Source organism: Nestor notabilis, unplaced genomic scaffold, assembly GCF_000696875.1.
Source record: "Nestor notabilis isolate BGI_N333 unplaced genomic scaffold, ASM69687v1 scaffold2905, whole genome shotgun sequence".
Taxonomy (NCBI): Eukaryota; Metazoa; Chordata; class Aves; order Psittaciformes; family Psittacidae; genus Nestor; species Nestor notabilis.
The window spans coordinates 1-17,793 of record NW_009929627.1 but is presented as its reverse complement, the minus strand read 5'-3'; the positions used below and the strand labels follow the sequence as shown (position 1 = coordinate 17,793).

Here is a 17,793-nt window from a genome sequence, read left to right as displayed (position 1 = left end):
GGGAAAAACAGAGACATAAAGGAAAAGGCTGATGTACCTAATGCTTTATTTGCCTCAGTCTTTCACAGTAACACCAGGCTTTCTCTAGGTACCCAGCACCTGGAGGTGGAAGACAGGGTTGGGGAGCAGAATGAAGCCCCTGTAATCCAAGGGGAAATGATCAGTGACCTGCTACACCACCAGATAGAATCCACCCAAGGGTACTGAGGGAGCTGGCAGAAGTGCTCACTGAGCCATTTTCAATCATGCTAAACTGGTGAGATCCCAGTTGACTGGAAGTTAGCAAATGTAATACCCATGTATTGAAGGGCAAGAAGGAGGATCTGGGAAACTACAGGCCTGCCAGTCTGACCTCAGTGCTGGGGAAGGTTATGGAGCAGATCATCTTGAGTGCCATCAAGTGACACCTATAGGACAAGCAGTCACTCAGGCCCTGTCAGCATGGGTTTATGAAAACCAGGTTGTTCTTGCCTAACCTGATCTCCTTTTATGACAAGGTGGCCTGCTTAGTGGATGAGAGAATGTGTGTAGATGTTGTCTACGTAGACTTTAGTAAAGCCTTTGGCACCATTTCCCACAGCATTCTTCTGGAGAAACTGGCTGCTCATAGCTTGGACACGTGTACTGTTCACTGGGTAAAAATGGCTGGATGGCTGGGCCCTAAGAGTGGTGGTGAGTGGAGTTAAATCCAGCTGGTGGACAGTCACAAGTGGTGTTCCCCAGTGCTCAGTACTGAGGCAGTTCCCTTTAATATCTTTATCAATGATCTGGAAGGGGAGGTCAAGTGCACCCCCAGTAACTTTGCAGATGACACCAGGTTGGGCAGAAGTGTTGATCTGCTGGAAGGCTCTACAGAGGGATCTGGACAACCTGGATCGATGGGCTGAGGGCAACTGTACGAGGTCCAATGCAGCTCAGTACCAGGTCCTGCACGTGGGTCACAACAACCCCATGCAACACTACAGGTTTGGAGAAGAGTGGCTGGAAAGCTGCCCAGAGGAAAAGGACCTGGGGGTGTTGGTCAGCAGCTGCCTGAGTACGAGCCAGCTTGTGACCAGCTGGCCAAGAAGGCCAAGAGCATCCTGGCTTGTGGCCAGCAGGACTAGGGAAGTGATCATCCCCCTGTACTCAGCACTGGTGACACTGCGCCTCGAATACTGCGTTTGGTTTTTGGGCCTCTCACTACAAGACAGACATTGAGGTGCTGGAGCGGGTCCAGAGAAGGGCAACAAAGCTGGTGAAGGGTCTAAAGCACAAGTCTTATGAGGAGCAACTGAGGGGACTGCGTTTGTTTAGCCTGGAGAAAAGAAGGCTCAGGGGAAATCTTATCACCCGCTACAGCTATTTGAAGGCAGGATGTGGTGTCAGTCTCTTCTCCCATGTAATATGCAATAGGACAAGAGGAAATGGCCTCAAGTTGCACCAGGGATTCTAGATTGGATATTAGGAAACATTTTTTCACCAAAAGGGGTGTCAAGCATTGGCACAGGCTGCCCAGGGAAGTGGTTGAGTCACTATCCCTGGAAGTATTTGTAGTGGTTAGGGACATGGTTTAGTGGTAGACTTGGCAGTGCTAGGCTAATGGTTGGACTTGATGATCTCAAAGGTCTTTTCCGATCTAAATGATTCTATGATTCTATAACTCTGCATTTCTCAGGTCACACCTGGAGTACTTCATCCAGTTCTGGTTACTACAATTCAGGAAAGACACAGACAGTCTGGAGGGGGTCCAAAGGAGGGCCACAAAGATGATAAGGCTCATCACAGTATTCCAATACTTAATGGGCAGCTACAAAGAGAATGGAGGCTCTCTATTCACAAGGAGCCACCCGGAGCAGACAAATAGCAATGGCTACAAGTTGTGCACTGGGAGAGGTTTCATCTTGATATAAGAAACAAATTCTTTCCTAGGAATGCAGTAAAGTCCTGGAGGTTTTCAAAATGCAGTAATCTCATCTAGGTCCCCTTTCCCATCAAAGGTGGGACCAGATGATCTTTCGAAGTCCCTTCCAATCTGGGTTGTTCTATGATTCCATAAAAGCAGTGACTCTGAGTGGATCTTGCATATTAACATCAGCCTGTATTCTGAAATCCATCTTGAAATTTTGCATTCAGAGACATTAAAATCCCTAAGAATATTGATCTCTATTCCCCTGCACTCTCTTCCCCCTAGTTCTTGCTGAAGTCATGAGGAATATATCTTTTGTCATTAATTAAGGTTGTGTCAGAGCCATATTTTAACTAGTGACCTTTTCTGTGAAGATATTGCCTGATTTGAAACTTTCTTTTTTTTTAATTCTATGTATTAAATAATTATAAGTAGTCCAGAAAGACTGTGTTTGGCTAGAGAGAGAAAAGGGGCATTTTCTTCCAGGTGACAGCTCCTGAAACAGGGATGTTAAGTTTATCTGAATATGGTCAGTTGCCATCTTAGTCAGCATATGAGTGTAGCCAAAGTAAGTCAAAGACCTCACCTTTAAAACAGAAGCCCAATATTCATCATTGTCACTGTAAAGGCTGCTGCAACGTGATTATTACAGTAATTCTAAGGTGCTTGGATAATTTGATCTGTTTTTCTAGTATATGGCATTCAGATGATCTGAGATTGCATTGGAAAGCTTTTGCTCTAACTACATTTTATTACTCTTCAGGCTTTACAGTATACTTCATACTTTAACTTTGTTCCCAGTTTAGTTCCTTTTAGATGTTCTTCAAATGCTTTGTCCATTTTCTTATTCTGATCTTCACTGAAAAGATTCTTCCAGTCACTTACACCACCTTCAAAGAGGCAAAGAAACTTTTTAAAACCAACAAATCATATTAATTTTTATTCTCCAGATGTGTCATTCTTGTTCCATTGTACACTAAATTGACTTGATCCATTTTTCAAGATAAAGCTTCACTCATTTTTGCACCAATAGAATTTTGTGAAGTCAGTTGAGCTACAGAACTGTGAAACTGCTGTAATGCAAAACAATGTTCTCCTTGTCAGTTGGCCCTGTCCAAAAAAAGCAGCATGAAGTCCTGTTTCCCTGCAGCTCTCTACTCCAGTCAGTTATGACTGACAAGGTGGAAGATCATGAAGGCTTGATTAAGAATCAAGCAGGAGGCAGAGCTGGAGTTTTGCTCCATCGGCAGCTTGAGTTTTTATTCAGTGACTTGTTTAATGTAAAATGCAGAAATATATTCTGATAGCCAGGTTGGCCCTCTTATGTCTGTGTGTCCCACACCACACTGCAAAAGTAGTTCTCTTTTGTTAACCTTTCTCTATATATGTGATACTTGCACGCATGGCTTACTTCTTACCTGAGTGTGAACAGGGGCTTGGTAGCAGCCCTTTCAGGAGATCCTACACTCTTCTAAAAAGTATTATCATGCCACTCAGACTGAGTTTCACACAGTTTTACGTGCTCAGTTAAGCCTCTAATGGCTGAAGAATTAGTGATCTTGGAACAGAGATGGCAAGGAGTTCAGACACGTGACAGAAAGTTCCTCCTTCCTGACAGTCATTTTCAGGCCTCTAAAAGCTACCTGCTGCCATAGTCTTGCTGGGCCTCTTCTTCAATACTGTTCCTAGACTAGTCTTTTCAAGCATAACAGTGATAACCTGTTTGATACTAATCTGTAATACTAATATGTGTGCAGAAAAGAAGTAAATGATAGGTGGCCCAAGTTCTTGGGAGTGTGCCATTTCTACCTCTGGACCTCTTGGAGCTTCCTACCTTTGCGAAAGAAAACATTGCCATGCTTCCCATGGGTCTTCAGTGAGTTCTTCTTCATTGACTGAAAGTTGCTCCTCTCTACCACACTCTGAAGCTCTTTCTCAGTCAGGGAAACCCCAAAGAAAGCAGCTATGTTTTTCACGCCCATGACTGGATTCTGAAAAGAGGAATGTAATATACCACATGACATTTGATCAAATTACACTGCTTTCTTAGTTGTTTGCACTTCCTGCATCTCTCTGCTGACTATACATATAAAATATTCATAGAGTTCAGTAGGACTGGAGTAATACATAGTGTTTGTGGACTAATACATAGTGTTTCTCTTCTCCATAATTATTTCAGAGGAGATATGAGCTGTCATCCTATAGATCACAAAAGTTTGTGTGTGATTTATAGTTGAGCAAAATCCACACTGTTGACTATGTAAAGCTTGCCAAAAATTTACGAGGGATTTTGATTTACAGTGATTCAGGAAAGAGAAAACAAGGATCATTTTCACAAACAAAATTTTTAAAGACTTTTAAGTTTGAACTTCATCTTTCCTTCCCTTAAAACAAGAATGTTTCTCATGCAGCAGTTTGAATACACTACATGAATATAATGGTTAATTGGTTTAGGAACAAACACTCTTTGAAGCACAAAATATTTGTAACTATTGGTAAGCTTACCTCTTTTAGCTCTTCATAAGTTATTGTCATAACATTTTCATCATCAGCATATTTGTTCCATTGGGAAATGTACTCAAAGTAGCATCCCCAGGCCACTAAGTAAAACAAAAAATTCCTAAGATGAAGCATAAATGAAAATTAGACAAGCTCCTTATGAAATAAACCAATTTTTACTCCTTAAGTTGATCACTCAGCCGGGGGCATTATTAATAATGTGTATGCCAGAGTTTACACCCTTCTGTGGGAATTACAGGGTTTTGCTCCAGGCTGTTCTGACACGTGCAGAGGTCTCACAAAACATTTTACTATTTCAATACAAATGTGAGTCCAATAAAGAACTATAACCATCTCGCAGACTCCTTTAATCCAGTTTAAAACCCTGTTTAACTTCTAATTCATGTGACAGAAGCTGGGCATGTGACACACAGACTGAAGAATTCATGCAATTTTAAACTAGTGGGATTATTTTCTTTCTTTTTTAATGCTCTAGACTTAGAATAAATCATTCCTCTGGTCTAGTTTGGCACGCAGGTTTTTAGATGTCTGTGTGGGCACAAGATGATGGACATTACAGAGGAGGGGTGAAGGCGATCCAAGATAGAGATAAGGACTAACGGCTTCTTCCAGACAAAATATCAGTTTGTGCAAGTTAAAGCACTTTGTGGAAGTGCAGTTTTGATAAGGATTTAATTGCAGGCATAAGACAGGTACTGTAAACCTCAGTTCAGATGTCTTTCTGTCTTTAATCTGCTTTTGCACTGTAAACTGAAAAATCCTAGTGAAGATGATTTACAAAGTGCAAAGTTTTTAGACAAAGTCAAAGCACTGAATAATTGACACAGCCAGAATAATATACTGTACTTTTCTTTGTCATGAAAGCTACGAAGAAATCATCCCAGGTCTCATAGGAGGGAAGATGAGACATGCCATTGGAAAAATGGTAAAAAGATGTAGCTACATCTTTTGGATTGCGGATCAGCAGCAATATCTAGAATAAAATAAAGTATTTTATTTGTAGAGTAAGACATAACAGTATAGTATAAAGAAAACAGTAATTTACTATTTATAAATTTATAATTGCAATTTCTAATATCTTGTATACTACTTGCAAAAGCAGCAATTTCATTCTAAATTCAGAAAGTGAAGTATTTTCATTTGCTTCAGTACCTTGTGATGATTGCATATAGTTATTAAAATATCTTTTTCAGATTAATCAAATTAATTATGCAGAATCTATATATGTTTTGCTTGATACAAGCATCATTTATCATTTAGGTAGTGGGGAAAAGTCACAAAAATACAAATTCTTGACACACTGAAGCTTTCACTTGTGACAACACCAAAAGATGCCTCCCATAGGAAATTGTGTCAAAATACATTTTACTGCTTTGTTCCACCATCTCACTTGTGGAGACTGACACAAAGGTGTCAATAAGGATGAACTGAGATTAGGTAAAATGAATGGCAGAAATTAAACCAGGCTAAACACGTAACTACAAGAATGATTTTATTGAAAAGTATGAAATTGGCTTTAAAAACAATCTGTTGGAGTGTTTGCTTTCAAGATTTTAAAATCAGAACTCACCTTGGCTTTATTTCTGAAGATAGACCTGGGAAGATTTTCAGGAAGAAGATGAGTAATCATAACTCTTCGAGAAGGCAATTTGTTCATCCGCTTTAAGTATTGGAAGGAGGAAAGTGAACAGTTCAGTACAAGTATTGTTTTCATCAGCCTATGATAAAATATTGTCTTGCTAAACTTATCAAGTTATTGCCTGATAGAAGTACTTAATTTTTGTGAGTGTTATCCTGGGATCTTAGTGGACAGCTCTGAGTAGCTCTTTCAATGGCCCCTGAGAATGGGCCATTGGAAAAAGATTAACCATTGCTAATTCTCTTCAGTGATAATTAATTTAACATGTTCTGTTAGAAAAGGGATCAAATCTAAAGGTAAGACACAAGCTCTAACTAGGGGTATGTGAAAGCTGTAGGATCTCAAGGAGAGAGACAAGGGGTGAGGAAGAAGAGCTAGTAAAAGAGACAAAAACCAGTATTTCAATACTTGAAATTTCATTAAACTCTTCTCAAATACAAAATATGTTACACTGAATTTCTGCAGTTGTTGTGTATTGAATGAGTATGTACTTCTCTAAAGCCCTCTGAAGTGTCAACTTATCACTCAGCATTTGGCAATGCTGATGAAATTCATCCTGACCAGATGCCACATACAGAGAAGTGGGAGAGTTCTTATCGAAGTGGAATATTTCACACAGCATATATTCAACATTTGAAGCACAACATTGTGACAAGTTACACATGTCTTCTGTGCCCACCTCATATTTCCCAGTATCTCCCATTTCTAGGTAGGGGAATTCTTGTATTTCTTCATCATTCACGCTGCTTTCTTTATTCTGCACTTTCTTTTTAAATATGGCTACCAGATCACTTAAGATTTGACCCAGCCAGTTTGTGCCTAAAAGGGGAAAAATACAGAATTGTTTGTAAAACCTTTAGAATAAACAGAAATGGGTTTGCCAGGAAAGCCAAGAAGTAGATAGTACTACCAGGTGAGTTGCTTGGTCTCCTTTCATGTGATAGAATCACAGCTGACTATCTGAACAATCACCTGTGAGGATCTTACCTTTGTTGTTTATAAGAACTGATTTCTCCAACTCAAATGGCTCAGTACATAGTAAATTAACTTGTTTATTGTAAATTAACTTATATATTGTAAATCAACTAATAAAGGAGAATAATCACCTATGATTCAAATAGGAAAACGTGCAATAATGTTTTACATTTTTATTGTGACATATATAAGGGGGTTCGGAGTGGTTAACCTGTACCTCAATACCCAGTATATTATATATGTTTTCAAACATGCTGCATAGGATTATCTTGGGAGGAATGGTGGGTCACTGAACTTGAACACAGGAGCAGAACTAGATCTGAAGTTTGTGCTGTATGTGCTCATTTTCTTTACCAATGGGTAAAAATTCTCTGAAATGACATTTCCTATACACATTTATTATATTTTTATTCAAAACATCTTTAGTTTATCATTTCCTGACTTTTAGACACCGAGTTCCTACATCTTTGTCACTACAGTCTCAATAACTGTGCTCTGTTGCGTAACATTTCTTCAAAAAGAAAATATGACAAAAAAGCAAAAACTTTACAATCCTGTCAACTGTGACTGCAGGACAGAGTGAATCCAATTGCTGGAGGAGAGAAACAGCTACGTTAAAATGGATATGAGACAATCTAATAGAAACCTGTAGCTCTAATCCAAACTCTGTAGCCAGTAAAGGGTGTTTTCAGGAAGAAGGAGCAAAGACATAGGGTAAACTTGCAACCCTAGCAAAGATCTCCTCCTGATTTTCCAATAGCAAAAGATCAGTGTGATCACTTCAAGTGTTAAAAAATTTCAAATATTCTTGACATCTATAAAACTCAAACAAACAAACAAACAAAACTAAAGAACATGCAGGATGGCATGTGAAGATACCAAAAGCTCCATTTTGTGTAAAAATATAAAGCTATTAACATTACAAATATAAATGAGAGAGCAGATCCTACAATATCAGGACATTTAGTTACCTCTGGCATGAGAACTGTATTTTAATTCTCTCTAATTTGTGCATTTAACTTCATAACTGTAAAAGGTAAAGATAACAAAAGCTTTAACATGCTATAGAAAAGCAAATCAAATGTCTTTTACTTAGTCATTTCAACAATTCCCTATATAAAATCTTCATAATTAATTTTGTTGCGCTTTTTGAGAACAAAAATTAGTTCTACAACATTCTGTGAAAATTTGAAATGATATTTAGTACAATATATAATATTATATAATATGCATTTTATATATTTAGTACAAACCTACTTATTTGTCATTACATAACTATATTTATGAAGAAAGCAAACTGTATTCACCAGATTTAGGATATCCTGCCAAAATGATATCGTCGCTTCTGGCTTCAAGGAAGTCCATGGCTCTGAATACTTCAGGACTGCAAAAAGTAGCAGGATAGAGAATATCCTTGTAAGAAAAAAGCAGTTTGTCACGATCCATTGTGTTAGCAGTAACCATTGCCTTATTTATGATATCAGCAAATGTTTTCCTGGACTTCTCCATTCTTCAATCACTCTCACGTACACAGGCTTCCTCACAGTGTGAAGTGCTATGCAGAAAAAGAGACAGAGATTACCTTTTAATAGGAGGTTGATGGTTTGTTTTTTTGACCCTGTGAGCAACTATTTACTACTCTTTCTGAAATTATAAAGAAACACACAACTCCAGACAAAGTCCTTAGGTCATTTGAACCTTTTGAAATCAACAGAAGTTGAACATAAACAAACAAGAAAAACAAGAAAATGCAATTGCATTCTAGCTTAAAGGACTTAACTAACTTCAAAATATGCCAAAACAAATCTGAAATTACAACACAGTTTATAAACGTAATATTTCAAAATAGAGCATTGTGAATTGTAGACTGGGGTTTAAATGGCACAACCACATTCTTTATGGGAATTGCGCTCTTTCCAGCATTCACTCTGCTGGGATTTTAGTTTTTTATTTTTTTCTTAATATCACTGATCTTCTCAGCAAAATGGGATCAAATGTATTGGGACTGGGAGAAAAACTGCTCATTGTGCAGGAGGAGCAGGAGGACCAGCAGTTGCATACCTATATGCTTTTGCCATTTTCTTGCGCTGATGGATTCATGCCTGGTCCCTGAGGCATGCTGCAGTGCTCACAGGATGACCTAGCCCTACATTTTTATATCAGTTTTGTTCAGCCCGTAGAAATTTTTTGCTTTTCTCTTTACCTCTTCTTTTCTGTAAAATTATGTCAATATAGAAAGACCACCTGAAAAAGTGGACATCATTCAACTCCTCCTCAATCCATTTGTTGAATGAGATCAGTGCCAAAGCACAGCCAGTTAGCACTACCTGCATCACTGCACTAATGTTATCTAAAAATTGCTATACCATGAAATAGCACCTTTACTGATTCTTGAAGTGTAACCAGCCACACAAGCAAAAAAAAAAAAAAAAAAAAAAAAGCAGCCTGCCTTAATTTTTTTCCTTTACCTCCCCTTGGTCCTAAACTGTTATGGACTGAAGCTAAGAAAAGGTGTTTTATTGGTATTTTTACTTGTGAGGAAAAGAAAAAGGGGTTTGGGACAGTACACATTCCATAAGGAAGGAAAAAGGGGGGAAACAGTATGTAAATTATTAATGCATTTCATGCAGTAGCATAATGTTGGAGTAGGATTTCCATGATAGAAAGACAGCTCATTTCACTCCTACACTTCACTCATCAGAGAATATTCCAAAGAAACTTTGATAGAGAAAACCCAGATTTCCAGTATGTTCTTGCTAGAAAGGGAAGTCAGGCCAATTATTCCTTGGATGATGTTTTACCCTTAGGAACAAAAAAAAAAAAAAAAATAGTATTAGTGGAGAAAAACCAATTAGAAAACATAAGTCATGAGGAGGGATTTTGAGAGGAGTTATATTTCTTGGTTTAGTAATGTGAACCTTCGATACTGCCATCTGCCACAACACCTGAGCCAGGGGAAGGGAGGAGCGTACCTTGCCCCATACATGTTACACAAGAAGACCCTCTTATCTGCCAAATACTGAACCTGGAGATGGATGGAAAACATCAGTTGATTTAAAGTTTCTAAGAAGCAACATTAAAAACATGGAAATTAAAAACAGATTAAAGGATTTGGTAATCTCCAGATTAATGGTATTTATTGTTCAAGCCACCACAGTGCCTCTAAAGGTTCCTGACTTCCCATACTTATCAGACCTCATCTTTCCTGGCTGTGGAGCTTTGCAGAAAGAGGCTGGTGACCTTTAATATGTTAGCTACAGAACACTGCTAGCTGACAGTTGCCTCTCATAATCCCCCCTCTGGAACAAGGTAGGAAATAAGCAATTTTCCACAGCTTTCATAATTTCTGTTAATGTATTAGCTAGTTGCCAAAGTACAGATGCAAAGGTTAACTGCCCCCTCCCTCCTGTTAATACTCCACTAGGTAATAAGAAAGATTATGCCAGTAAATACAGAGAATTTCACAACACACAATGCTGGAGAAATAATCTGTTTATGCTAATCCGAAGATGTCAGCTGTATGTTAACAGTCTCCTCAAACCATCATCAAAAGAGATTTATTTCCTTGCTTTTCTGATCTTTCCCAACTGTATTGGTGAAATTAATTTTAAAAGTTGGCAGTCTCTGACGAGAACTTTGTTACCAAATATATGTGCAAAGGAAGGAGTCAGCCTAGTGACTGCAAGTCACCTGTTGCCTTACTGTGTGTCTATGCGACCTGACATTAAAAGAGGAAGTGAAAGAAATAGGAAGGAGGGAACAAAGAAGGTTACAAAACACTCACTGGTGTTATGGAGGACTTTTTGATTCTTGCTAATGCACTGAATGTCCTATTTCCTGCAAACCTGTCATTAATCCCATTATAATCTATGCCCCTTAAACAGTCAAAGCTTTGGAGCCTTTAATAGAGAAGTAATTTTGTCATACAAAGGAAGTGTAATGTGGCGATACAAATGAGGCCAAATAGAAAATGCAAATGTAAAGTATGCTAAATAAAGCTGATTAAATATGTATCTTGAAACTGGTCATCCAGATGCATTAAAAAAATTAGTCCTCTCATATTCTTTGGAAAAAAAAATCACGATTTTAAATTAAAGTATGTGAATTTGAATACACAAATCAGGATTATCAAAGCAAGTGCAACTTGCTCAGCAGGGCATATGAGACAACAGTGGATATATTCCTATAAGAGCTGGAAGTCTGTAGCTTGGGTCTTAAGCATGAAGTTAAAATAGTGCATTTCACGGAGAGAAGACAATTTAATTCCTTGTCTGAAGATTATATTTTAACTGTTTTTTCACTTAACTTATCAAAGACCCCTAGTTGTATTCAAATATTGTAGTATCAGGACTGAAAAGTCATACAAAAAGGAAAAAAACCCAAAAAACCCCAAACAAAACAGAGTGTTTTCCTCTGATTTTTTTTTAATCGTATTTCTCCATGGATTTTGTTGAGCCCCAGCCATGACGCTGTAAATTAATCTTATAGAAAGTTTAAAGAAGAACTGCAGTTAATAGCCTGTGGGCTAATTCAGATCCTGACTAGCTGGCTACCAGACCAACGTGGGCAACACCAATAATGTTGTGGTATAAACCCAGCCAGTAACTCAGAGCCACGTAGCCACTCGGTCACTCCCCTCCGTTTCCTCCTCTCCCCAGGCAGGATGGGGAGGCGAATTGGAAGAATATAAATCCCACGGGTTGAACTGTCCAATAACTAAAGTACTATATAATAATAATAATAATAATGGCAATATCAAGGGGAGAGAATATAAAACTTAAGGGGGAAAGGAAAAAAAAACAGTAAACATAAGTGATGCACAAAACAATTGCTTACCACTTACTGACCGATACCCAGCCCAACCCGAGTAGCAATCAGTCCCTTCCGGGTGACACCCCCCAGCTTATATACTGGGCATGACGTGCTGTGGTAAGGAATTCCCTTTTGGCTAGTTCAGGTCACGTGTCCTGTCTCTGCCCCTCCTTCCTGGCAGAGCATGAGACTGAAAAAGTCCTTGATCTGAGTAAACATTACTTAGCAACAACTAAAACATTGGTGTGTTGTCAGCATTGTTGTCAGACTAAAGCCAAAACACAGCACTGCACCAGTTATTAGGAAGAAAATTAACTCTATCCCAGATGAAGCCAGGACAAATAACAACCTATTTACTCTTGGCCTACGATCTACCACTTTCTTTCACCTCCTGTTGCCCTCTAAGCAACAGCAAGCTGACTGTGCTCTACATGGTGTGTTGAGGAGGTCAAGGGCTGTAGTGTGTACTGCTGGAAGCAAAGCTGGGACATGGGAGGAGGACGTAGGGTTTTGTATCCATACCCTCCTGCACTTACAGGATATGGAGATGAGGGTACAGGAGAGATGAATTGATGTAAGGGAATAGAGAGGGAAACAATGATTTGAGCATATCTTCCCTAGAAATACCCAGTCCACAACTATCTATAGACAGTTTAGCCAGACTGAAGATTAATGATAGCTAGTGAAGGAACAACAGTTAAAAGCTCAGACATCACTGTGTGATAAGTACTTTTCTAATGCTTCCAGGGTAAACTTAGAAGCATAGCTCTTTTTTGTAGCATTGCCTATAACAAACCCTGAGAAACATGAGATGGCTCCATGCAGAGCTTCTCCAGATGTCTGTGCTGCAATTTCCTTGTGCTCTGACTGCAGTGCTGGACCCAGGCTAGTTCCAGCATTTGTGCTCACTGAGCTTTAGCGAACAATTTTTCCTAGAAGGAGCACATGGAGACCCCAGTGCAGAGACACTTAACCACTTCCTCAGGTACCAAGTTGAAACCAAACAGGCAATTCAAGCCCTGCAAGACAGAGGCTAACAAAGCCACCATATCAGTATTGGGCTTCTCAGCATGTCTTCTGGTAGCCATATAATCAGACTTCCCCAATGTAAACACAGAAATATCACAACTGCCTCTTTCATAGAATCATAGAATGGTTTGTGTTGGAAAGGAACTTAAGACCATCTAGTTCGAACACCCTGACATGGGCAGGGACACCTCGCACTAGACCATGTCACCCAAGGGTCTGTCCAACCTGGCCTTGAACACTGTCCCGCTGCACACAGCATCTCACTGTTTACAAATGACAAAATTCCCACATTGCATTTTCTTCCCGAGCAAACTGAGTGCTCATGAATAAGGAACTATTTCTGCAAAGACATGTGCCAGACTAGCTGACATTCCCCTGCCATGCCCAGGCAATCTGCATCAGTTGTAACCAGAGGGTAAACCATAGAGCCAAGCAGTGAGCTCATTCCTGTGGCTGCTCATCTCTTGGCCTGCCTCCCAGGAGTGCTCTGCTACTTTCTACTGAGGGACTCTGCTGAAGAGCTTTCACCATGGGCCAAATGTTAAGTGCTCACCATAAAGTTTCTACCCATCCTCTTTTTTCAATGGTCCCCTCATGATTTTCTCTTCCTCTTTTTTTCTTATGGTCAGCAGGTTTGATTCATTTTGCTAATCAATTTTTCCGAGCTCCAGCAGGACTGCTTGGTTTTCATCTTCCTTAATTAGATTCCATTCAATACTTCCAGACTCATTCCTAGAGATGAAAGGTGAACTCATATTTCACTTGATGTACCTGATATTGGACTATTGTCTCTTCAAATCTCCAGTCTGAGGAACTTTTATAGCTTAGAGATAATCAAAATACAGTCCCCTTTGATCTCAGGAAAAACACAGATACAAAACCATGAAAGTTTTTCCCTCTTTCTGTTCTACCGTACTTCTTAGTCTCAAGGTTCTCTCATCTTCACCACTCCCTTTTTTGATCCTCACACAATTCCTCAGTTTTCACCTTTTTTTATACATTCCTTAGGTCAAGTCCATTCCCTATATTGAGTTTCGCTTAATTGTGTAGAGATGAAGGGATTTTACATCCAAAACAAGATAAAAATAGTCAGCAGTGGCACAGCTCACCAGACCTACTAATCTGTCCATGAAATATATTTCCACATGTGGCTTGGAAAAGGCAAAACTTCTGTGTCTTTTTATTTTTAGGTGAGTAATTTAACTTATTGAAGTCTTTTTCTGCCAATAGTTATGGCTGTTCTATATCATAGTAATCCCATAGTTGCTGCCTTTGAAGAGTGAAAACAGATAGCTAATGACAAAACTCCTAAATATCTGAAGCTTTTACAATTCTGATTTAAAGTTTTCTTAAACTGATGATATTTTCTTACATATACCAAGGACATCATTCAGGAATTGCTTCTGAAGCTCCGTCCTCCAGGCCTTACTTTGTGTTCCCCACTACCTCCAGCCAGAGATGGAGGACTCTTTCATAATGGTAAGATGGGGTAGACACCTGGGACTGGTCCAGCTTAAAATCTATCTCACCATATGGCTTGAAACCTGTGTTTCTCATTTTTAATAGCAATTTTATAACAGCTGTAACTGCAGACTTTATCAGAATTGCTGGGATTTAAAAGTCAGTGCAACAAGAAAACAAAAAGGCTCCTGCTAGTATAGAGTGCCAAGTCAGTAAATTATTTTTCACTCCTGATTAGTTCCAGTGCTGTTCCCACGCTTAGGCTCTGTCTTGCGATCAGCAGCAGAAGCTGTTTGGTAACTGGGATCCTTGAATCACTACAGAAAGAAGTGAGGCCACTAAGCAGAGGCCACCAAGACCAGCTTTGCTGGATCACTTTGTTGAATTGATGGTGTTTAAGGTTTAAGGTTATAAATGGATTTTACTTAAAAGAGACCTAGAATAAGAATGATTACTAAATCATACAAAGAAGTTCAGATTGAATAGCACAACTCTTTAGTGAAGGCTTTATCATAGACAGACCAGACCATACTGTTGGAAACTACCATTTCACTCATTAGGTTTTAATCCCCACACTTACCTTTCTTCCCAGCTGAGTACCTACTAACCTTTGGTAGCTGCTAACTTTGGAAAGAATAGAGTGATCTCTAGTTAAGGTAACACACCCAGTAAAAGCAAACTGTGGAAGAAAAAGTGGCAGAAATGCAACAAATGTCCTTTTCTCCAAACCTGAGTACTGTCAGGTTGGAGACTTGCAGGGTGAGGGAGAAATGGAGAACATTGCTTTGAAGAGAAGGGTTAAAGAATTGCTTTGAGGAAATGCCCTCATGAGAGACACAATAGCTTTTATATATTATAATACCTTCATGCTAATAAGAATTCATATTTTTATGTGTTTTGAATCTTTAATTAGTTGATTTGTGAACTGTATTTACTCCACAGAGATGTTAATTGCAACATCTGCAAAGTGCAGGTAGAAAAAGTTGTCATCTGCCATGCGGGCAGCTCACTATTGTAGAAGAAATCTTGCATAAATGCACTGCAGATTTCTGGGAAGTACTCTCTCCTACTCTGGAGGCTTAAAAGATACTAAAAATAATCTCTTTTTTTTTTTTTTTTTTAAGTCCAGCACTTGCATTCTCTGAACTGTGCAATTTTTGTCCTTCACCACTTGGGAACCAGAAGGAGAAAAGCATTATGGAACCACAAGCAAGACAGACAGGGTCAGACCTTTGTTCTGCTAGGGTCTGCAGCAGCCAGTAGCAGGGAAAACAACCTGTCTCAGGGCCTTTAATCCTGGTCTGGGGGAAAATGGTGCTGATTAGTCTCTGCATGAGCATGGGGCATGCTGAGTTCCATCAACTGCATAAAGCTGCAGAGATGCTGCTTCTCTCTCGAGGAAAGGCATATACATTGACTCTTACGTGCATGCGGACCTCAGAAAAGCAGGTGACCATAGAGGTGTCCTTTAGGTCAACACACTGTCTTCATGGCACAAGCCTTGGTGTGGTCTTGTGTGTGCTTGTGGAAGATTAGACGAAGTTTAGCTGGGAAGTTTCTTCTGAGTTTCTATGAAAGTCCCAGAAGTTAACACCGTGAGCAGACCTTAGAAGAATTCCACAGTCAGAGCAAAGACACATCCCTCCCACAGAAACTATCTACCACAGACACAGCATAGTGCCGTGAGGTCCCAGGACTCCCAGGTGATAGTCTCAATATTTGAGACCAGTGCTTCACTTTTGACTGCAAAGCAGACCTCAGTGGAGAGAAAAAGCAGCCAAGACCCAAATCCAGGGCTGCAACATCTATCCATTACATTTCTGCGTTCATGCCAGTCTGTTCTTTACAGCAGTTGATTAATGCATAAAGCAACAATTAGCTGATTACAAATATTCCCAACATTATTTAAAAAGCTGTTACCTGTGAGTAACTAAATAACACCACTCGGTGATGCAACCAGTGAAATTATGGCTAAGGATCCACCTCTTGTTCTCTGACCAGGAGTGAACCTTACAGCAAGGCAGGTCTGGGATATGTTAGAAATCCATTAAGCAAAGTCAAAGGCAGATGTAAACTCTAGTTTTATTGTATTCTGATGAAACCAACAACAAAAGCAGCATCTAGGAATGACACACATAAACATGATTTGTTTGGTTTGTGACAACCATTTTTATTAGGCTAAGAAAAAGAAATCAAGAGGCTTAAGCAGTTATGTTATGTGTCAATAAGATTCAGATTTCTGCTGATGCAGACTTGCAAAAAACCACAAGGCCTGGCAGAGAATTTAGAAAGCAAACTCTGCTAGTAGATATGCATCAAAATTACCCAAAGCTGTGGAGAGAGAGACTAATACTGCCTATAAACAGAAAACTATACTTTAAACAGATTGAGCTGCTGATGTGTTAAAAGCTTCTTTCTTCTCAGTGTTTAATATAGATTTAATTCAAACTCCAATTAAGTCAATAAAAAAATCCATTTATTTGAATCATAATTGGATGAGAGCTTAACTATAGCAAAAATCATTTTGCAAAGAGGTGACCTAAATTGGCAGTCTTTAGAAAGGTCTCTAGGTATAAAATACACTTAAGCACTCTAGAAAGACTGTGAGATTTCATTAATAAAAGGGGAAATATACTATTCTTTTAAGAGGGCATATTGTGAAGCAGGGTTGTTAGGTTCCTCTGTGTGTGATTAATTATAATACTGTTCAGTAATAGAACAACTTCTTAGGATGCCAAAGGTCTTACATTTAGCATTAACATCTGATATACACTGCAGTCGCTACAAAGGCAGCTATACGCTGAATATTACAACACTTGTCTGCAACATCGACTTTTGTGCTGTGTATCATGCAACTGCATTCTGGTTCAAAGTTCAGGGAGTGATTGCTTTAACAGCTCTCTCTTATTTCTCAAGCTTTGCAATACGCATCATATTTTAACCTGGACTGGTTGCTGCTAAGGGTTCATCATATGCTTTCTCCATTTCCAAACTATGCTTTTCCTCAAAAAGCTTCCTTCAAGTTGCTAACATCACCTACAAAGAACCCTCATTGACACTGTAAGATGTAATGTGCAGGTTTTCATATTCAGTGTATTTATTTTCTCAGGAAGCATTATTTATATCCCTTGGTGTTTTTTTATTTATTTCTTGGTTTTTAAATTATTATTGGATTTAGTTCCTTTCCAAACCTGAGCAGATAGTCTGCAGAGATCCACTGGGTGAGGTCAGTCTGTGGCCAGCTTTCTGCTTCACTTACGCAACACATGGTTCCAGTCTTGGGGCAGGGATGAGTGAATAGCCACAGACTAACTTCTTCATTGCTACATGGATGAAATAAAGTTAACTGGCCTCATTTTCTGTTCACCTTCATACACCAGCTGGATGGCAATTGCGTTTCAAGTTATGCTTAGTTACTCCTGCAGAGGAGGAAAGAACCCATTGTGTCCTGGGTTCAGCTACAGCAGTC

General features: G+C 39.2%; 1 protein-coding gene across 1 annotated transcript; it reads right to left on the bottom strand.

Annotated features, from left to right (window-relative positions):
* Positions 1-2,647: 2,647 nt before the first annotated feature.
* LOC104406146 (sulfotransferase 6B1-like) lies at positions 2,648-8,531 on the bottom strand. Its single transcript, XM_010015053.1, has 7 exons — positions 8,330-8,531; positions 6,727-6,866; positions 5,979-6,068; positions 5,255-5,381; positions 4,394-4,488; positions 3,723-3,879; positions 2,648-2,778 (listed from the first exon to the last, which is right to left on the bottom strand). Exons 1-7 carry the CDS (start codon positions 8,529-8,531, stop codon positions 2,648-2,650), a joined length of 942 nt encoding a protein of 313 aa, XP_010013355.1.
* Positions 8,532-17,793: the final 9,262 nt, after the last annotated feature.